Below are 22,410 nucleotides of genomic sequence, written 5' to 3' on the forward strand. Positions count from 1 at the left end.
CTTGACAGCTTCCTTTGCCTTGAATTCAGTTGTTGACATCCATGTCATTGTTTGACATTCATTGTACCGAACTCTAATTCTAAAAAATATTTACAGTATAGTAAAAAAGGAAAGAAAAGAAGTATCATTGGCACATGTGCATTTAATGATGTTCATTGTACTAAGTGGAACCAGCATGCATATTGGCATAAAAGAAGTTCAGCTGGAGTTGTGAGCTCTGTATTTTTAGGTAATAGCTAAAAGAAACAGAGTAATGAAGCTAGCAGCAGTGGAATAAAACAAAGTGTCACAATTTGTTTAAGTTTTGATTATTGTCTGTTATGGAGAATGGTGATAGGCACAACAATATACAGAATAACCTATCTCCTTCAGGTCTATAGTATCTTTTTGAGATGGAGCAGCCTGACTTGCACACAAAATTATCTGCATCTAGATGTGCCACAGACTTGTGATGTTTGCTGTTATATTTTTTTTAGATATACTGCCAGTTCCGTGTGTGTGTGTGTGTGTGTGTGTGTGTCTTTTAGTGATTTGTTTGCCAAGTACTTGCAGTTAATGGCAGCAGTGAGATGGAGGGCAATAAGAGACCACCACTGACCACCAACTGAGGAGAAGGGGGCCCCAAGGTCTCCAGTTGCCAGCAGTTTGCCTCCACATGACTGCTTCAGTTTCCAGTACTTGCACCTTTGCCATGCAATGCCTGCTAGTATGGATGTGAGGCTCCCCTTTAGCTTAGGCAGTATCTCAACACCTTACAGCAGAGTTTTCCAAATTGTGTATCACAACATGTTAGTGTATCAGCTGCAGTGTGTAGGTATGTTGTGTGAACACTCCCTACACTCTTCCCGGGTCTGGAAAGGGGTTAGTTTAACCTCCAATTTGCCAGTAAAACTGAATTACTTTGTCGTGAAGTGATGCACATCTGAAAAATGTGTAACCAACATGAAAAGTTTGGAAAGCTCTGCTTTTCAGTTTCTGAATCTTGAAGGCTATCAGTATATTTTTGCCTTTGGAGCACCCTCCACACCAGCAATATGCATTTATTCTTGGTTGCAGCTTGTAGTTAGTGAGGACAGAACTTAAACCACAAGGCTGGGTTTGAATGATACCCTGAGCCAAAACCTGGCTTAGCTCACAGTGGTGCAGGAGTGAAAGCGTTGGGGGAGGAGCAAAGCAGTTGTGACGTCTTCTCTGGGAGGTGTCACACACTTGTGCTTAAGCTTGGTTCAGCTTACTATGACATGTTACCTGGCCAGTGCTTCCATCCTAATTTTAGAATCCAGGAGTTCAGCGATATGAACAGAGCTCTGTTACGGCTCCAATTATACAGCTGCAATATTGTTTCCAGTCACTCAGCTGCAGTTAACAAACAGCTCCTTTTCCTGCCAGTGTGTGTATTCTAGGAAGAGAATGACTGCAGACTTGTTCCATTAGAAGTAACATGCAAGTCTTGTTCCTACCATTCTTTGGCAATCATTTCAAAGCCAAAACGTTGTCTTCTCTCTTCTGCTCAATGTTAGAATCTGTTCAGAAGGGCAATACGACAAAAGAAAATATTTTTCTACTTATTTCCCTCAACTTTCCTTTTATCATCTGATTTGAAAATAGGGGGAGCCATTGTGGTGACCTCCAGATGCTGTTGGATGCCAGTTCCCATCAGCCCTAGAAAATATAACCCATGGTCAGGGGAGATGGGATCTGTAGTCCAACAAATTGCTGTAGAGTCACAGGTTCCTCCACCCTGTTTTGATGTATGTTTTTCATTTTCATCTTCCTAACTCGCTCTCCCTCAGCCCTACTGTGGACCTACTACTTGTTTCACAGCCACCATAATGACTCTGCCCATGTGGTTTTTCTGCAGGATATGTGATACTCACCTGTGATCCCTATTCTGTTCTTTTGGTTCTGCAATACAACAGACAACTCATGCACACCCAGTTCCAGATCTTTTATTAGGGTTCACTTGGGGGTCTGTATTTGAACTGTCATTCAAATATTCAAGTGTTTTTTTTAAAAAAGACGGGAGGTACAGGCAATCCTTATTTTGTGCAGGGGTTACATTCCAAACCCCCACATGCATTGCCAGGTCCCAAATAAAGCATCCCATATCTCCCCCATTCACTCTTTTTTGTGACATTTTGGTAATGTTTTAGGGTCACTTCTGGGTTCGGTGCCATCCGTGCACGCACAATTGTGTGTCAATCAGATGCATGTAAGTTGGTTGTTGCCTGTACTTAGTTTTTTTAAAAAAGGCGTATTGAAAATATTTTAGCTGCTTAAATTGGAGGTGCTTCATCCTTAAAAAAATAGTAGGATTTGGATTGAGACTACCACCAGCTGAGTTTTACTTTTGCAAGGGGGCTTTCCCCCCTTCTCTCCTCTGAGACCTCCTGTGCAAGGTATCCATGCACATTTTCCACCAAGCCGACTTTACACTGCAGGTCTGCACTCCAACCCAGTCAGGAGTAGCTTTTACTGGATACAGGAAGAGAGAAAATTCCATTGTGTGTGCCACTCTAGATCTAGATATTTGTAAATATACACTGAGAGTCATTTATTTTTTTAATTCTTTTATTTTAAAAAAGTATCATCCATCTTTCCAGAAAAATTGCCCATGGTTGTATACAATACAATGTATGAAGCCAAATTCAATAAAAGCACAAATATTCAGCAGCAAAGAACAGGAATGCACACCAGCTCACAGCCTAAATGCCAGCCTGAAGAGGAAAGTTTTCACATGCCAAAAGTTAAAGCCAAGCTAGCAGCCAAACTATGAATAACCACTCAGTTCTGGGCACCACAATTTAAGGATATTGACGAGCTGGAACATGTGCAGAGGAGAGCAACCCAGATGATCCAGGGTCTGGAAACAAAGCTTTATGAGGAATGGTTGAGGGAATTGGGCATGTTTAGCATGGTAAAGAGGAGAATGAGAGGAGATATGATAGCCATCTGCAAATATCTAAAGGGCTGTCACATGGAGGACTGAGCAAGCTAGTTTTCTCCCAACCTGGAGGGTAGGACCCGAACCAACAAATTCATGTTACAAGAAAGATTCCAACTAAACAGCAGGAAGAACTTTTGACAGTAAGAGCTGACAGTGAAACAGACTTCCATGAGAGGTGGTGAACTCTCCTTCCCTGGAGGTTTTTAAGCAGAGGCTGTCTGGCCATCTGTCATGTATGATCTTGTTGAGATTCCTGCATTGCAGGGGGTTGGACTAGGTAACTCTAGGGGTCCCTTCCATCTCTCCATCTCTACAATTCTATGATTCTAGAATAACTTCTGCCCAATCCAAAACCACCTTTCCTGTAGCAAAACGTAACCACTGAATTGTATTATTCTCATTCTTATCCTTCACTTTGTGAAACTGGACACTACAACTTGTTTAGCCAGGAACCTTTTGATGGGTGAACAAGTGTTGCATCCCAGTGGGAAATCGCCTGAGCTGTCATTTGTTCCCTCTGTCTCTCCAGCTCATTCTGTGAGAGCAGCCAACCCACAGGAATAGTTTTATCAAGAATAGTCCCCCCGCTTCTCAGCTGTTTTTGATACAGTAAACAACTCATTACGTATTAAGATGGTTAGCTTTTATTAAGACGTATTGAAAATGTGTAACTGCAATTTCATGAAATACTGTACATAAAATCTCAGTAGTTGCATATTTTGAGAATCAGTTATCAACCAATTTAATAGAATGGATCCATGATGTAGGTATATATTATTTGAGATGATTCAATATCTTTACATGTTTTATAATTGTAAAGGTTTTACTTGTTTTTAGAATTGTACTTTCTATTGTTGTTACCTGCCCTAAGACCCTTATAAACAAACAAGCAAACAAACAAATGTAAAGCTCCTCTTTTGTATTGCTTCTGCCATTTTGTCTTGTCCTCCTCTATTTATTAACATTTCACATAGTAGGGTTTGTTTGTTTAAAAAATTGCAATTCAAATGAAATCTAGATATATGTGCATATATATACTTTCCCAAAATTAAGAAGACTGTAGAATATGTCTAACTGTTGCAGGATTTTATTGGGTGATACTAAGCAGGTTATTCAGCAAGTTTTCTCTAACGGTTCTAAATTCTTGAGTTTGTCAGTCATCAGTCCTGCATTACTTTAAGTCAAATGTGTCTTAGAGCTGCAAAGATTAAGATATTTTTGCTGTCTTAATTTCCTCTTGTTTCCAGTGACACTGAGATCACCATTAACAGCAAGCAAAAATCTGCAAAATTGTTGTCACCCCCCTTTTGGATCTACAAAAATGGTGTAATTTTCCAAATTGTAGACATGACTTCATTTTGACATTCTTTCCTCACTCTTGCACACAGTGACTATATAAACAAGCATTTGGTGGATTTTTGAAGGAATGACTAAAATCATCATCAAAATGTTAGGTTTTTAGCTCTTTTAAATTCTTGTGCTGCAGTAGCTTCTCCAGCAATTCTTCATACATTAATCCAGAGCACATGTTCAATATCAGTATTCTCCGCAATACTAATGCCTTTCCTTAAAACGAGTCCCTGATGCAATCCTACCAGTTTTCATCAGTGGCGTAGCGTGGGGGGTGCAGGGGGGGGCCCGGCCGCACCGGGTGCAACATCTGGGGGTTAGGGTTAGGGGGCGCAAATCAACAGGTTAGGGGGCGCAAATCCACGGGTTAGGGGGCGCAAATTACTTGCCTTGCCCCGGGTGCTGACAACCCACCCTACGCCACTGGTTTTCATTCTGACCTACTTTGTGTATCCAGTCCTCTGTCAGAATTATGCCATGGTTTAGGGAATACAGAAAAGCATCAATGTGAAACTTTGTTAAAGCAATTATTCTAAATCAATGATTTAAATCAGTTGTGTGTTTTTAAAGATCATGTTTTGAATTACCTTGATTTAAATCAATCCACATTGGCAAGTGGCCCTGAACCAGGGCCAACTGAATTAAATGGTAGCACCCACACCAGCATTCCACCTTTCTGGATTGCTGGCATGCTGCTATTGGTTTCTACCATGTGTTTTAACTTACCATGGTATCTAGCACAAGGTTCAGTCAAGCCATTCCACATGGGAAGCAATTTTGACAATATCTGGACCTCAATCATATGGAAGTAAGTTTTTGCAGAATCCAAAATCCTGCCATAAATCATGCAACAGCTGGGGGCAAAGCTAAGAAGAGTTGAATATTTGAATTGTCACCATTAAACTATAGGGTTCCCCCCCACCCCCGGCAGCTGATCCAGCCTTTTCCTGATATAGATATTCAATGATAGGCAAGGTTTCACATATTGAATGTCTTCCTTTTCAGCACCGAAGTCCTAAAAATGCAGTGAGACATATCACTAACTAAACCAGCTTTTGCCAGCCTGGTACCCTCTGATGTTTTGAATTTCAGCTCACTTCATCCCTGACCAATGGCCACACTGCCTTGGGCTGATGTGAGTTGTACTGCAAAGCAGCTGGTGGGCACCAGGTTGGGGGACACTCATGCAGAAGTAATTTTACAGTTGCCCTGGGTATTTTTTTAAAAAATCCTTTCTACAAAAGGATAAATTCAATTGAATAAAAATAAGTGTCTTGTTCTGAAAGGACACTGCAGTGCAAGTTCCCAGTAAAAATTTTATTTTCTTTAGATATGTCATAGGTGCATTCTGTATGATGTCTCAAAGCAGCAAGAATAAGCAAATGACCTAGTTTGGCAGACACCACAAAAGCCACAAAAGCTCTGGGGATAGTTTAGTATGTTAGGCAAATATTTCAAACATATCTTTGTTTTGAGTGTGAGTCACTGCAGTTTTATGTGTCATTAAAGCTATTTGTTCATTGTTCTTAATTAGGTAAAGTTCTAAAGCACTGCAGCAAACTCTTGTCGAATCATCACCCTTTCCATTCAGCCTTATCTCATTGAGAGGCCCCAGTGGGTGCTTTTATCAGAAACAACAGGACCTCTGTACAGCACAGTATCCACTATGAATGAAAAACTGAAACATCCTTGGGAAGTTGGAGTTATTGCTATAGAGATTAGTGTCAGACTGCAACCCAGCATTGCCTTTTGGAGACAAACCGCACATTTATGTAAAAATGCATGTAATAAAGCTCTCATTAGCACGCAGCTACTCACACAGTAGGGACGCGGGTGGCGCTGTGGGTTAAACCACAGAGCCTAGGACTTGCCGATAGGCGGTTGGTGGTTTGAATCCCCGCGACGGAGTGAGCTCCCGTTGTTCAGTCCCTGCTCCTGCCAACGTAGCTGTTCGAAAGCACATCAAAGTGCAAGTAGATAAATAGGTACCGCTCCAGCAGGAAGGCAAACAGCATTTCCGTGTGCTACTCTGGTTTGCCAGAAGCGGCTTAGCCATGCTAGCCACATGACCCGGAAGCTGTACGCCGGCTCCCTCGGCCAGTAAAGCGAGATGAGTGCCGCAACCCCAGAGTCGGCCACAACTGGACCTAATGGTCAGGGGTCCCTTAACCTTTTTACTCACACAGTGGGACTTCCCTTCCTGTACTCCTTCCTGCAACCTCCCACGCCCCTGCAATTCTGCTCTGGAACAGGCTGGGGGAGTGATGTGGGATGGCAGCAGTGGGAGGGTAATCTGTTCTGCAAACAATATGGCAGATGGACATTACTGGATATCACCCAGTGTTTTTAAATATGAAAAGCAAACTCAGGAAGATGCAGTTTTGAGTGAAAGAGCAATAGCATGATAGTTAACCCTTTCCAGTGGTTTCTTTCCTCTTCAGCACCCCATTCCCTGGCAACTTGATTAGTAATTACCCAAATTGTGTTTTGAGTGGGCAAAGACTCAAGAACCAAACTTTCCACAAAAGTAGTCTCTGAAGGGTGCTTTTCTTTTCTTTTTTAAATGAAGCTTTGTTACATATGTATTAAAATGTAACATATAGTTGGTACTTTTGTAGTCCCAGGTACTATTGATTGTGAATGAATGAGACACATTTCAATGGCTAGGTTTATACACAATAACTATAGAACTGGGAGCACAGACCTCATACTATGTTTGCTGCAGGGAAACCTAGCTATTTAACCTATTGCTCACCATTCATGGTAGATAACAACATACAGTCAAACCTCGGCTGTCAAACGTAATCCGTTCTAGAAGACCATTTGACCAAATGTTCAACCACCGAGCATCAAAGGCGATCGGCAAAGTCAGTGGGGAAAAAAGAAAAAAACTCTGGGTTTTCAGCGTTTGGGAGCCGAAACGTTCCAAGGTTTGACTGTATTTGCATTCTTTTGCCCAGGTCCAAAAGTATGAATAAGATCCTGTGACTTGCAAGAAATGTGTGCCTTTTGTGTATAGACTTGCCTAGGCATGTGCCTTTATTAGGTCTGCAACCTAGAACCAATTAATTGGTTCTGGCATGTGAGGGAATGCCATTTGTTGGAGGATAAGGCTATCAGTGGCTATTAGCTATGATGACTCTATGTTCTGCCTCCACAGTCATAGGTGATCTCTGAAGATCCCTTGCTGGAAACCGCAGTAGGGGAAGGTGCTCTTGCGCCCTGGTCCAGCTGGTGGGTTTCCCACAGACATCTGGGTAACCACTGTGAGAACAGGATGCAGGACTAGGTGGGTCATTGGTCTGATCCAGCACACTCTTCCTTTGTGCCATTATTCATTTCTAGGATGACAGTAACTCCAAGAAAATTTATACGATTAATCCATTATCTGTGGCACTAACTCTTGTTCACCGAGTGAAAAAAATAGTGAAGTCAGAGTCTGAAATCAACACTGAAAGTGTAAAGCCATAGTTTTCTCGGAGTGTTTTAATTAACATTTGGAAGAAAAGTGTGTGTGTATGTGTGTGTAACCTAGAGTTAAACTTGGACACATTAACCCCCTGCGACATTAGTCTGGAAAGTAAGGAACAGTTTTATTTTGTTAGATTTACTGTCTGTAAACTAAGACTAGTATAATGTAAATTTTGGAATTATTGTGATTGTATTGAAAGTAAGCAGATATTATAGGGGTAGGCAGCATGGTGCCTTCCAGATGCTTTGAACTACCATGGTATTGGTAGTTTAAGTATAAAATATGAAAATGTTTTCCTTTCATCTGCTATTGGCAAGCTTAATTATCTAGGTTAAAATTCTGCGGACACCACTGAAACAGGAAGCATAGCCCCAAACCTGTAAAGTAGCCCATTTCCCCACCAGCTGTGTTAAGGATGCACAAAAAATAGAAATAAACATTTTCTAGTTTTGCATCATGTTAATGTTCCTTTTTGTTGCTTGCTTGATTTACATCTAATTAATTGTTTCTAATACTAAGCTGAATTTAGAATTTGTAGTTTAGGCCACTTTTTAAACTCTTTTCTGTGTTTTTGGATTAACAGGAAATGCTTTATTGCAGTGGTTTTCAACCAATGTGCCATGGCACCCTGGGGTGCCTTGAATGATGGTCAGGGGTGCCGCACTCCTTGCACATGGGGAATTTTGCACTTGCACATGGGGAATTTTGTGGGTGCTTGGCACCCAGGGAGCCAGCACCAATGGTGAGGAGGCACCTCTCTTTGGGGGGGCAGCTCAGAGACCAGGGGGCAGCAGCAGTGGCTGCCCAGAGGACTCCAAAGGAGAAGAGGATGAGGGAACACAAGGGAGGTTGTTCAAAAAAGGGTGAGAGGCTGCCAGCTCTGCAGACAAGGAGTGACATAACTGGGCTTCTGAGCTCCACAGGGGTGCTGCAGAAAGAATGTAGTTGGTCAAGAGAGCCATGGAGTCAAAAAGGTTGAAAGCCCCTCCTTATTGCCATGGCTTGTCTGTTATTGTTACTGCTGCATTTTTTTAAAAAATGGGAATTTGGCACGAAGATGATCTGACATTTTATTAGAAAGTCTATCTACATTAAACTTATGTTGTAAACATATGCATATTGCCAATTGGCCTCAACTTTATCATACTTCTCTGGCTTTAGTTTTGGTACCCACTGGGGAGGTAAATGTTGCTAACATTATGAAGATTGTGTTGATACTTCTCTTTAAAATTGTTCACCCAATAGCATCTATGTTTTCTGTATGCATGTAGTTCAGCTGTTGTAAATAGTCCAGTTCAAGCCTTTGGTTTCTGTGTCATGATATCATGGTAAAAGTGCTAAAATGGTTGCTAATGAATTTCAGAATTGTATTGCCCAAGCAATGAAAGAGTGCAGCTATGCAAGATGTACACCCACAGGGTTTTTCCTGGTACTAAACCCATCCCATATGTGAAAAACAGTTTAGCACTTTGATGTTGGGTGAGATACTTGGGAGAGGGAGAGAAATCTGATGGGTTACAAAATGTAACCACTCTACCACCATTTTAAATGAGAAAAATGTACCCATGCAGTACTTCCATAGCTTTAGGAGAAAGTGGATCTATGTATAAATTGTAGTCATTACTTCTAGAAACCGAAACAACTTACAAAACTGTGGCTCCCATCCTATGTATGCTTACCTGGGAGTGAGCTCTGTTGAACAAAGTGGGACTTCCAAGTAAATATGTGCATTAAAAATACCGTGGCATTGACAAGCTACCAAGGAATTTACAGATCTCACTACCTCAAAGAGGTAATCTCCCCAAAGCTACATGCATCAAAGAGGAATTGTGGCTATTTCATTGGGCAGGATCTAGTGTTAAGTATATGTGTCCGGACTAGCAGACACTTTTCTCTGCTTCTTCCTAATGGCAGCTCTCCTACAAGATGCGCAGCTGGATGAGGTGGGCTGAGGTGTGGGAAGCTGTGTGGCAAGTGAGGATCCTTGAAAACCATGGGAAGCTTCTATGAGGAGCTCATCTCCCATAGCATTCAGTGCTACTCGTTCAGCCCACCCATTCAGCAGGGTTTCTGAGCCTTGGAGGAGCGTGACAAGGCAAGGAAGTCAACTTCCACCAGCCTTGCTATGCACATTTAACTCTGGATCTGATCTATAGCTTTTTTAAAAACTATTTTGATAAGGAGTACTGTATGCTTTCTGAAATATATTTATTATTATTGTGATTTTTAAAAAGACATTTAGGGTCACTGTATTTCTCATGCTCTGATAGTATAACGTTTTGAAACTGAAATGGATATGGCTGTTAAAGCATTGCACATGGGCACATTTCCAGGACTTCTTGTATCCTTCAAGACTAGCATGTTATCCAGTTGAACTGTCTAACAGGCTACAATTCAAACTCTAGATTGTGTGTGGCAAAGAAATAGGAACCTATGATTTTGACGAGCATCTCATTAGAAGCCAGCTCATATACACTATCCTATAATGAGTCAAAAGTCAGGCAGCTGGCACATTAGAAAGAGCGTTTCTGAAGGCCATCTATTCTTATAGTTTGTGCAATGAAAATGAGTCAATGTTCAGGTGTAAAAGAAAATCAGTAAAAATGGAGGCTGCAATTTAGCACATAAGCGAGAGCTCTCAGTTCACACACATTTTAATTATTTCAGTTAAAGGCAGGAGGAGTGAAGCACAGTTATGTATGCTACTTTTTCAGTAAATAACCTTTACATTCTTATTTTTCCTCATTTCACATTTTTTTAAAGAGTAATGTGCTGCCCTTGTCTTACATAGTATTGCTTGGTAAAGACTTGAGTGGCTGAATAGAAGCAAAATGCAACCTGGACCGGCAAGAATTTGGTATCCAATGTTGATGTTTCAGAAGAACATTTCAGGGCCTATGGTCAAAGTGCCACTTCCCATCCCCCCTCAACCTACAAGACTCCCCCAAAAGAAATAATAACTAAAAACAAAAACTGTTGTTTCACCTCCTCCCGTAGTAAAAGAAAATGTTATTGGAAATATTATCATTTATTCAGGTTTCAATATAAGGTGGTGGTAGGGAAAGCAACAATCAATGTCAGTAGTTAATTCCTTAGGAATTGGACCTTGATTACTTTGAAACTTTTTTTTTATTCTCTCCTGATTTCTTGAGGCAGACTGCCAGTAGTAGGTGGATCATGCTGACGGAAACAAGTAAGATACAGCACCACTCTTGTCGAGGAGCTCATCATTATGTTTTTCTCTTCCTCCTCTCCTTTCTTTAACAGTGAATGGTGCCTACAATCATTGTAATTTGATATCTGAGAAGAATAACTTGATGGATGTGGAGATGACAAATAGCTTGGGGCCCGTGTGTAGACAGAACCTGCTCATCCACTCAGGAAGCTCGCTTACCCGAGACCACCCGTTGCCTTGTGAAAGACTCCTACATGTTAGTCAGCTGAACTTGTCTCGCTCAGACACAAGGTATCGTTTTCAATTTTGACTGCCTTATGTGCTCTTATCGTTTCAGAAGTTGTCACAGGTCTGAAAACTTCAGCAGTTACACACTATGCTATTTTGCCAACTTGAGTTATTAATCTTTTTATTTATTAACTGTCTGTACTGCCCTTCATCCAAGGATCACAGGGTGGTTTACAATATACATACAAAAATAACATTACAAAACATAACATTACAAAAATACATAACATAGTAACAAACAACAACAACACCCCCCTAGTTTAAAATGCCACAGATTGTTTAATTAGCCAGGAGAACGACCGTTTACTGTAACTCTGATGATTTTTGCAACTTTTCCCGGCCGAGAGTGGGAAGCAGTAGCCCTGCGCAGCCCTCTGCTTTGGCCTTGGCTGGCCACGGGGGCTGGCGGATTGCCCGCCAATAATTAAAAAATATTAATGGGCCACTCAGGGGCCCAAAAGAGTGGGGATGCCCCACCTGCGGACCTGGCTAAGTCAGTCTTCAGTCTGGTTTGCCTGCAGGGCACAAAAGCAGGGTGTGCTGTTGTCTGTGCACAGTCCAGAATGGGCATCATGGGCATCAGCAGACAAGCTGAGATGAAGGAGCAGTTGTTGACATTCCTGAATCCGTGGAGGTTGGAAAATAGCAAGGATCACCCACTCCACATCCTCCTCAGGGCTTGAGCAGTGGGGTTGTTTTTTTGTTTTTGTTTTTAAAGTTTCCTTCCCTCAGGTTTCAGTACCAACTTTGTTTCTTCCCATTTCCCTTTTCTTTTAGTCTGGTTTACTTTCACCCCGACAGGCAAATGCTTTAGAGCACCAGGAGTCTTTGGGGCTGCAGAACATTTCCTTCCCTCACCCCACCCCTGTATTCTTCTACAAGAGGAATGTTTTTGCTTGGTGCCTAAATATATGTAAGGAAGGCGCTGAGCAAGCCTCCCGGGGGACAGCATTCCACCTTGTACCTTCAAGTATGCCCTTCTTTTGTGTTCCAGTTCTAAGAATCAAAAGAGGGGGGGGGAGGCAATAGTTTCCTCTTAGCTTCTTGAAATAGGCTTTATCCATTACCACAATCTCTGATATGGTTTCCTGTAGTCAAAATGAGATCAAGATTTGCCGTTCCAAGAGGTGGTTTGTTGCTCATGCCCTTTAGCCAAACATGCAGCATGAATAGCTAATGACTGGATGGTAGGTAAAGAAGAGGATTTTTGCTCAACAAACATGTGGATGAGACATTGGTCTCCTTTTCACCCTCCTCTCCAATTACTTATTTCAAGGGTAGCCCTGCAGATGTTGTTGGACTATAACTTCCGTTGGTCCCAGCCAGCTTGGCCAATTGTTATGGATGATGTGGAGGGCACCTCAGTTAGGGAGTGCATTAATTCCATGTATGAGGCTTGATCCCATCTTCAGTAAATAATTTGTTGTAGATCCAAAGAAAATAATTGCTGGGTTCTGGACAAGCTGCTGACTTGAGTTTAGAATGAATCAGGGATCTGGCCTCAAGTACTAGAAAAAGGGTGCTTTCAAGCTACAACTTGAAGGAAGGTAGAAAATAATAAAACAATCCCCATAGCAGTATTTCCCATAAGAGGACATCATAAGTTCCCATCTAGTTAACAGGACATTTGTATCTCTATCTCTCTCCCTTCCCCCCCTTATAAAAAAAAAATCCTTTAAGACTTTTGTGCTTTTTTAAGGGTGGAAAACTAAAAAACAACAACCATTTTTTTTATCCTACTTACATTAGGTAACATTATTGCAAAGTTTGAATCTGGTACCCTTCTAAGAAGATGTCAATTGTTGAGAGAAACTTGCTATGAATTTTTATTTTTTAAAGGCGATCCATCAATTACTCTGCATTTTTGCTGAACAATATTGACCTTTTTGAGAATCTAGAGAGGGGGAAAATACCCTTCAAAGTTGAAACTTTTATATGAGATACTTTAATTCATAAATGCTCCATGTCTAGAACCATCTTATTCAAATTTCCATATACATGGCATGAGGAAACAAGGGCTCTTAACTTATTCATGGCAATTTAGCTGCTTTTGATTTTGTTATATATGTTTGTTAACTCCATCTTGACCCTGTTATGAATCCACATGGTACTTACTGCTAACAATCTGGTTTTATTCTTTCACTGAATACAATTATGATGCAAAGATAATTGGGGTTGGAGCAAACAAAAGGAGGAAGAGAAGACCTTGCTTAGATCTTTTCAGGAGCTTTTTGAAAAATCCATAATGAGGAAATGACAGATGCCTGTATACAGGGGATCATAGTACTCCCTTACGAAATATGAACTCCTTACAACTCTGTCTCAGGGAAGATTCCCAGAACAACACAGGATTATGTGCCATAGAACTTGAGAGAGCCGCTATTGTGATATAAAGCAGCAGGTGACTGGGGTAATTCCCTTTACTCCTAAAGCTTGGCTTGGGCTCTGTAGGCTTTGCCTTTTTCTCAGAAACTGGAAGAACGTAGAATGAATGCTAGTGTTTCTCTGGGGTTCCATGGTTTGTTTGTTTTCTTGCTTACTTTTGGCACTTCAGGTCCCGCATAATTTTATGTTTCTGTAGATGTATTAAGAGCCCCTTGCTGTGATGTCATCCCAGAATCTTGTGGTATTTTTTTAACGTTCACATACACACACCCCAACCAGCAATTAGCTTTGCAAATTTCTGACTGCTGATACTTCACTAAGCTTCAGCCTTTCTAAACCTGGTGAGTACCATGGATAGGATTCCTCCAAATGCCACCACAGCTGTTAAAAAGCTTTCCTCCTAAAGTGGCCAAATATTTAATATAGCCCATTATTTTGTCAGTGGATTCTCTGTTCACTGGTAACTAGGAGATCATATATGCATGGGGGGGGCATTAGTTTTGCAGTTTATTTTTCAGTGCCCAGCTTAATTTCTGATCCCCTCATCTTCATTCATACAGACACCCATGTGGATTCTAGATATTTTCTTAATTCAAATGACACTTTTGTGCAGTCCTACCACAGTCTCCCAGTGCTACACTCAGAGCATGTCTTTGTAGGTAGGAAAAGAACCACTGTAAAACCGTGCCCACATTGCAATTTCCCCTCTATCCACCCCTTTCCTGCTTTATACATGCTGATTTATTGTTGCAATCAACACTCAGTGACGTGGGTCTGCTGCCATCACATGTAGTTTTGCTGGTAGTTTGGACTTTGGAGTTCACAAGTACCTGCCAATATAGTGGGCAGCTTGAGTATCTACTTTCCTGATTTTGGTCTTGAGTCAAAAGCCATTTGTGGGGCAAAGGCTGTCCTTGTGTGCTACCATGCTTTCTTCATGTAGCACCATTTAAAAGTTCAGTGTATAAGTTCTATGAAAATGAATCCAAGAGAAAGGTCCTGTCCGAGGTTAAAAACATAAGCATGTGGTGTCCATTATCCTTAACCTCCATTAAATTTACAGTTTCACTAGGGTTTGAGACTACCGGGCAATAGAGGGGAAGCATTGTGATAACAGTATACTGGAAGCTTCCTTTGCTGTGGCCATTTCGGCCATTCCTGCTTCCCAGTCCATAAATAACAGAAAAGAAAATTTCTGTGGTTCTGTCTTTAATTCCTAGATTTGCAACCACAAAGAAAACCCAAATAAAAGCTTATACCACCTGTGCCATCAGCAAAAAAACATGTTCTAGACAACTGACTGTTGCAAATAAAATGTCCATTTAACCTAATATGCTGAAATCCTTTATCTTCTTCCAGTCCTCCTTGACTTATTTAAGAGCTGTATTCCAGAGAGAACCTTTTCTTCTTCTTCTTCTTCTCCTAACCACAAGTTCATCTCATGGCTTTGAAAGCTATGCAGTACATTTTCACTACATAGAATAGATAAATGAGATACATATGTTTTGATAGAAAAATCCTAATCGTTTATTCACTGCAACTGGTCCTGATAAACAGCTAATATTGGCAATTTTTCAGATAATCCATTATTAGGCACAGAAAATAACGCTTTTACTGGATTCAGTCATAAAAGCAGAAGAAGGAGCATGTTGCAGAAGCTGTGAAAATGTAGCAGAAAACTTTCAAAACTTGCAGTGGAGTGATCTAGGAAATTTATATATGTGTGTAAAAATTCTGAAGAAAATTGAATGAAGTTATGTTAGGAAGACTATCTTGTTTCTTTCAGTTATTATCTTAACTAGCAGAGCTGGAAATCTTTTAAGAAACATCACATCACTTGCCTTGTCTCAGTGCCTGTGAGTGTATGAGCATGTGTATTATCTTTATAAATAGAAGCAACCTAAACAAGTAGGCCAAGCCATAATAAATGTCTCTTATGTATGACAGTTTAAAATATTTGATAACAAGCTTAACTGCATGAGTCTAATTGACCCATAATGCCTTATTTCATCACAAATTTTAAAATCCAATTACAAATTAATTTGGAATAACCAGATACATTTTCTAGATGCCTGGAAGTTTTTCTAGGCTCCAAACTAAGCCCTGATCCTGCCTCTTGGCCTTCTCATAGATCTGTAAGCTTGAGAGCAATGGGCATAATTGCTAAGAGTGAGGATCTACAGGTCTCAGATGCCTCAGTGACAGGAATTGGACCATCCTAACCACTCCTTTCATACTCTTTCAAGAAATGGAGGCAGGAGCAGCCAGTGGGTCTATGGTCTTCCAAATGCAACACACCGCTGTCACCAAGAGGGGGATAGGAAAGGTAGCAGGATCTTCGTGTACAGCCAATCCACTGCTTTTGCCACTGTGTTTGTGCTGTGCCTGCATTGCACCAAGCTCCCACTGTCTTGCCCCTCTCCCTCTCAGTAAGTGGCAGTGATGTGTCATGTTTGGAAGGAGTCATAAAAGCTATAGAAGTCATACAATGATAGAGTTGGAAGGGACCCAGAGGGTCCTCTAGTCCAATCCTGCACACAGAGCAGTGCAGCCACACCTGTGCAGTGACACCTGCTGCTAATGAATGGAGGGAATGATCACAAGCACCTAGTCCATAACAGAATCATCTTAAAGGTGGACCCATCAAACTCCAGGAATATCTAACATAAATCCAATCCTGTTTAGGATTGGACTTGGGAATCTGAAATGGGTCTGATTTTTACCTCCAGGATCCAGCAAGACATATCTAGTTTACCAAAGACAGATTAACTTAAGCAGCACTCTTAACTATAGTAATTACAGTTGTTAAGATTTATAGAAATGCTTTAAAATAGTTCCATTTGTTCATTCTTATTCAGCTTCTAGCAGTTTAAATAAAATCTGCTTAGCTCTATTATCTAGAATAGGGTTTGCCAACATCTTCAGAATTAAAATAATTATATTGTCAATGGACGAATTTTTTTGAAAACTATAGGTGCCTAACTTCAGAAATTTTGCTCACAAATAGGACAACTTTTATATCTTGTAACAGATTTAGATACTGTGAAAATGCAGGGTTTTCTTGCATAGAAAACAGAAATCATTGTAAAGCTATGAGTAAGCTGTGTTGGTTGTTCCAAATGAATGTCAGGTAAAGATTTTATACCACATCATTTTTCATTTTACTGGTGTGCCTCATATTTTATAGATAATCTGTTAAGATGTGTTAATAAATGTGTATTTACTATTTTACCTGTAAAAACCAGGTGTGTTGGTTATTATCAGATGAAGTGTAAAAGATTAAGATATTATAAACAATAAGTCATAGACATTATTTGAAATAGAATTTCTACAAGTCATCATGGTAGAGATGAAAGGCTTGAAAGTGGAGTTTCAATGGAAAGAGAGGGAAGTTTCCAGTGCGATTAAAAATCCTAAGCCTAGCTTTGATGGTTCAGAAGATATTGGATAGTAAACCTGCCACAAAGAAATGACTAAATCTTGCCAAACCAGCATCCCAGACAAATGTGATTTTATGAGAAGTCAACATTTTCTGAGTTATTTTTAATGTGACATTTTGGAGTCACTGGGATGCGTTAGAAAGGTGGTAAGCAGGTGGGGTAGAACTATTTTTAAAATAAATTCATTCCATCCCATGCTTCTGATACTTACTATATAGTTCTTTCTCACAGAACATTATGCAGGACATATACATAAAACTAAGTGGCGGGATACATGCTTAGCCTTGGGCAAAGTCAAAACAAGTGGCATAGGGTGGGTGGGAGGGAAAATCCAATGCCAAATGAACTTCAGGTTCCAGACGTGCCCTACTTAAATGGGATGGGTGTGGTCCAGAATGAAGAGTATGGCTTGCAGTCTCCACTCTGGTCCGACCCTGATGCCACACCCCCTGACCTGCCTGAGATTGGTGGAATTGAGGGTGGTTCCCAACAGCCTGCACAACCAGTGGAGGGGGAAGTGACGTCTTCCCCTGAGTCTGCGGAACAGAGGAGACTGGTGTAGCTGCCGCTCACCGCCATTGAAGACAGCAAGTGGCCATTCCATTCCCCTTCTTAAAAAACCCATTAGTTTTAGTTATTCTGTGTTTACAATCACATTTAGTTTGTTACTCATTCAATACTGTTGTATCTGTTTTTGTAACTGTCATTTGTACTAGTTGCCCATTGCTGTCTACAGAAGACCAGACTGCTAGGGTAAGCAAAAGCATTTCTTGAGAGACTTTTGCCCTTGGAACACTCTGGTCATTAGTTTTGGAAAGAATGAAAAATTAACTACGTAGTTAATTTATTTCAATTGTCCCAAACAATTGCGCACCTCTACAAAGCATATATTGTTGACATTAAAAATGCAACTATAAATTGTTCTTTCCCCTCCCCAGCAAAGCTACTGCCCTCTTATTTTGTAGGAATGGGCTACTGAGCTGTTAACAACAGAAACTGTGAAAACACATGAGTAAAGTACCGTAATTAGCAAAACAGGGTTAGTTAGCCATCTCTAGGACTCATTAGTCTCATTCTTCTAAGGGTAGAGTTGAATTCTGTCCTGTATGCCATCATTCTATACATGCAGCAGAATGAAGTGGGAAAGTCCAGAGTTGGTAGAATGGACTGCACTACATCATAGTACACATAAAAGACTATATTTTAAATGCTTCTTCTTCTTCTTCTTCTTCTTCTTCTTCTTCTTCTTCTTCTTCTTCTTTGCTTCAAATAGAAAAAGAAAAGGCTGGTCCCTGTGTAATTGTTGGTTGGTCTTACTTACAGCAAGTTTTTTTTAAAAAAATGTGCAGCCTGAAGTCCATTCCATCTCCCACCTCAGGATTCTACCACCTGCTTTTACTACATCTGTACACCAAACCAACCCCATTAGATAAATTATCTCAGTGTTCAAGTTCGGATTCCAATGTGGAGTAGATTATAAATCATTGTTCAGTGGGAAGGATGTGCATTTTCCATCTGGAAATAACGTATTTCAAGGCAAATATCTTGAAAGTATTCAGGTAGGTAGCCGTGTTGGTCTGATGCAGTCGAAATAAGTAAAATAAATAAATAAATATTTTTTAAATGGTATATCTGAAAGAAGTGTGCATGCACATGAAAGCTTATACCCAGAACAAACTTAGTTGGTCTCTAAGGTGCTACTGGACAATTTTTTAATATATATTTTTAATCTTGAAAGTATGTTATTTTCATTTTTCTGGACAGACATGTGAGCAAAATCCACAACCATCTTGATTCATTGTGTTTAAACTGATGTGTGTGTATGTATATCTATATGTATATGTATACTATGTATAACTAGTGTGTGGGGGCTGGAATTAGAAATAAATAATGCTTTAATACATTTTGCCTGCAATGCCCACTGAATAAGATATGTAGAGGTTATTGAGGTGCTGCCATTTTGGAAACAGCAGTAACAGTACTTTGCTCTGTATGTATGAAACCAACACTATACAAGATGCTACTGCTTTTCCAGAGAAAGCAGCTAAATAATTTTCAAATGCAGTTATTATAAGATGATGTACACAGAAAGTTTAACTCTGTTGTCCCTTGTTAAGGAGCTTCATAAACATTGCATCTTGAATGAAATGCTACAATTCTCTGCCACTTAGTGATGATAAATGAATCTGTGTTTCAGGCCTCCCACATTTCAAGAATCAGCAGATTCTACCACTCTGTGCATGAATGGAAGCCACACTACTCAGCATATAAAACAGGAGTGCCGGAGCGATTACAAGGGCCTTTCTGAGGTTTCCACACATAGAGGGATTACCGAAGGAATGGAACTGAGAAGCTCAGGCAGCTTTCATCCTGAAATAGACCTAATGAACAATGGCCTTACAAATTCACTTTCATCATACTTGTTTAATAATGAACATAGCTCCTCCCTGGGCTCATTGTCACTCAGCAGCCCTCAGCATCCAAGCAGGCACCAGGCAAGCAACCTGAAGAAGAGATGCATCTCCATGTTGCCGTCTTCTGCTGATGGGATAGATATTACAACTATCATCCGCACGTCACAAACGTCACTGGTTACCTGCGTGAATGGACTGCGGACTAATTCAGCTGGCGTTTCCCCTTCTCCCGGAGAGATCGCTCTTCACAGTACACAGAAAGCCTCTCGTCCCCAGTCTTGTTCCCAACCTGGGAACCATTGTCATCTTCCTTCCCCTTCGGTATGCCTTGTACCAGTTTCCACTGAAATTGTCCGAGGTGACTGTGATCATTTGCAAATGCAGCAAACAGGAGAAAATGCAAGCCTCTGTCTTATAATGAACAGTGCTAGTGTTCCTCATCAAGACACTTCACATAGCAGTCAGAAGTTGAATTTTTTAAAACAAGAACCACTTGATGAATATTCCTCCACCTCAGATCTTTTTCAGCATAACCAAGAGCTGCCGCCACCTTATCATTTGCACCAGCAGCGAAGCCAAACTCAAGGGACGCTGTCTCATTTACATGCTTCCATGTCTCCAAAGACAAACGAATGCGATGAGCAGGAGACCAGCAATGGCAAGCAGGCCTGTCGGTGGATTGACTGTAGTGCTGCCTATGATCAACAAGATGAACTGGTCCGGCACATAGAAAAAACACACATTGATCAAAGGAAAGGAGAGGACTTTACTTGCTTCTGGACAGGCTGTGTCCGTCGGTATAAACCTTTCAATGCGCGTTATAAACTGCTGATTCACATGAGGGTTCATTCCGGTGAAAAACCAAACAAGTGCATGGTAAGTCTGGAATATATTTATTTGACTAGAAACATGCTAATGTCTCTGGACTTCTTCCTCCTCTTAAAAATCCTCTTCCAGCATTATCAGGGTGCTTTTCCTGTAACTTATTTCCAAGCAGGATTTGACTAAAAACATACACTCTGAGTTCTTTGCACTCTTCCTTCCTTCGCAATATCACTCCAGCACAGTAATGTTTTCTGGCAGTTTGGTCTGTAATGCTTCCAAGATGATTTTGGGTGTTGTGAGGGGCACAGAATATATACATATTGGGGGGCGGGAGTGTCTGAGATATAAATGTTGTAATGTCAAAGAATAATATTTTGTTGCCCTCTGCAAAAGCTTGACTCCTAATAGAGTTGTTTATTTTTAAAATGGCCATTGGAACATTAATATGATGATCAAAGCAGCCTGCAGCAATTTGACATGAAGGAAGGGTCATTGTGCCTCTGGTGACATTTAAATCAAACATGAAGTACATTTAATGAAAATTATTTTCCTTCTGCCTTTTGAACAGTATTCCAACTGAGCAGAAGCCTTTATAATTATAAATGGCAGAAAAAAAGGGAATCCTAGTAGTGGTAGTAGTAATTATTATTATTATCATTAACAATTGCAGTTGAGCATGTCATAAAGCTTTTAGGATGGCTTTCATTTAACTTTCAAAAGAAGAGTTTTGAAATAAAGCTGTTTTCTTCTGATCAGGCAGATCTAAGCCACATTATAATTCCAAAGAGAGCATCTTGGAACAGTGTTGTTTCTGCCTGTGTTATCGCAATAATGTGGGCAATTAAAATAAAAGCTAATGACTTGCAGTTGGCTTTCCACATGCTGAAAGCAGCAATAATATGAAACCCTGAATAGAATAGATAACAACAAGGAAAGATTGGTCAGAACTTCCAAACCCAGCAGTGAAATATGAAACTTTTGTTTGCAACCCCAAATGTATTGCTTACAAAGGAATAACCACACCAGCAGATTGGGTTGCCTCATCAAAACATCAGCAAGTAGAAGCACTTTGGAGATTTGGTGCAGGGGGTGGGGTGGGGGAGAGGTTTCAGTGGAGTACAGTGGAGATGTGCTCTGAAAAAATGAACACTCGCTACATACTATGGCTTTGATATTCTGGAATGGCAAGCATTCCCTTTAAACTAAGATGTCCTTTTACATTAAAAAAGAGCAAGAAGACTTTAGAGCAAGCATTGGGGAATATTGGAGCTATTACCAAGCACTGTCATAGGGTAAGGAATAATAACATAGGTCTAGTTATACTTCCTTATGATGGTGATACATTCCTCATACATCACTCTGTTCAATTTATTATTTAATATTTTGAAATATCAAGACAACAAAGAATCTGCTTTGTAGTACTTCTTATCCTCCTTATCTGAAACTATATTATATATATATATTATGGCACCCTTTAAATATTTCCATTAAGCTAAAAATGGTAAATAATGGTGTCTCTGTGTATTCATGACCAGACATCTAAAAACAATTAAATAGTATTCACAGCTTTCCTAAAAAAGCACATTGTTTTCTAGATACTAATTGTGAACAAATAAGATTTACCCGAAAGTTAGTTTATTGAAAAAACCATCACTAGTTAACATGCCAATTAGGACAGATAGTTTATGTAGTAATAGAGGGAAGCATCATGTAGAATTTTAAACCTCCAGTTTGCATCTTCTAAAGACACATTGTGCTGCGTTGGAGTTAGAAATTTGAAACTATGAAAATATCTGGATTACTCAGCAGAGTTGGCTATATAATTTTGTAAGTTGTTTTTAAAAAGGTGGTTAAAACCAATGTACTGGCTTCACTTTTCTCTTTGTCTCTTTTATAAAAGTTTGTTTTAAAATTAGAAAAGCTTGGTTAGTTGCTTTTTTTATAGTGATGAAAGATGTGGTGTAGAAATCTAGATTTACTCGACAGCAAGAAATACCCTCTCCATATTTTCTTTGAAGTGTGTGTTTGACAGCTATTTTACGGAGTATAGCAGTTTTCTAATGTTACCTTCCCAGTTAGCATTTCACACAAACCAGCTGTTGTAATTCAGGGTA

The 22,410-nt window shown here is 40.2% G+C and overlaps 1 protein-coding gene across 2 annotated transcripts in view; it reads left to right on the top strand.

Annotated features, from left to right (window-relative positions):
* Window positions 1-22,410, top strand: part of GLIS1 (GLIS family zinc finger 1) — a 188,022-nt gene that overhangs the window by 59,369 nt on the left and 106,243 nt on the right. For both annotated transcript variants that reach the window (XM_053392398.1, XM_053392399.1), the window contains exons 3-4: window positions 11,037-11,235; window positions 19,255-20,347. In XM_053392398.1, the coding sequence (XP_053248373.1) occupies window positions 11,037-11,235; window positions 19,255-20,347 (1,292 nt within the window). The remainder of the gene's footprint in view (window positions 1-11,036; window positions 11,236-19,254; window positions 20,348-22,410) is intronic.

This window comes from Podarcis raffonei, chromosome 6 (genome assembly GCF_027172205.1).
Source record: "Podarcis raffonei isolate rPodRaf1 chromosome 6, rPodRaf1.pri, whole genome shotgun sequence".
In the NCBI taxonomy this organism is placed as follows: domain Eukaryota; kingdom Metazoa; phylum Chordata; class Lepidosauria; order Squamata; family Lacertidae; genus Podarcis; species Podarcis raffonei.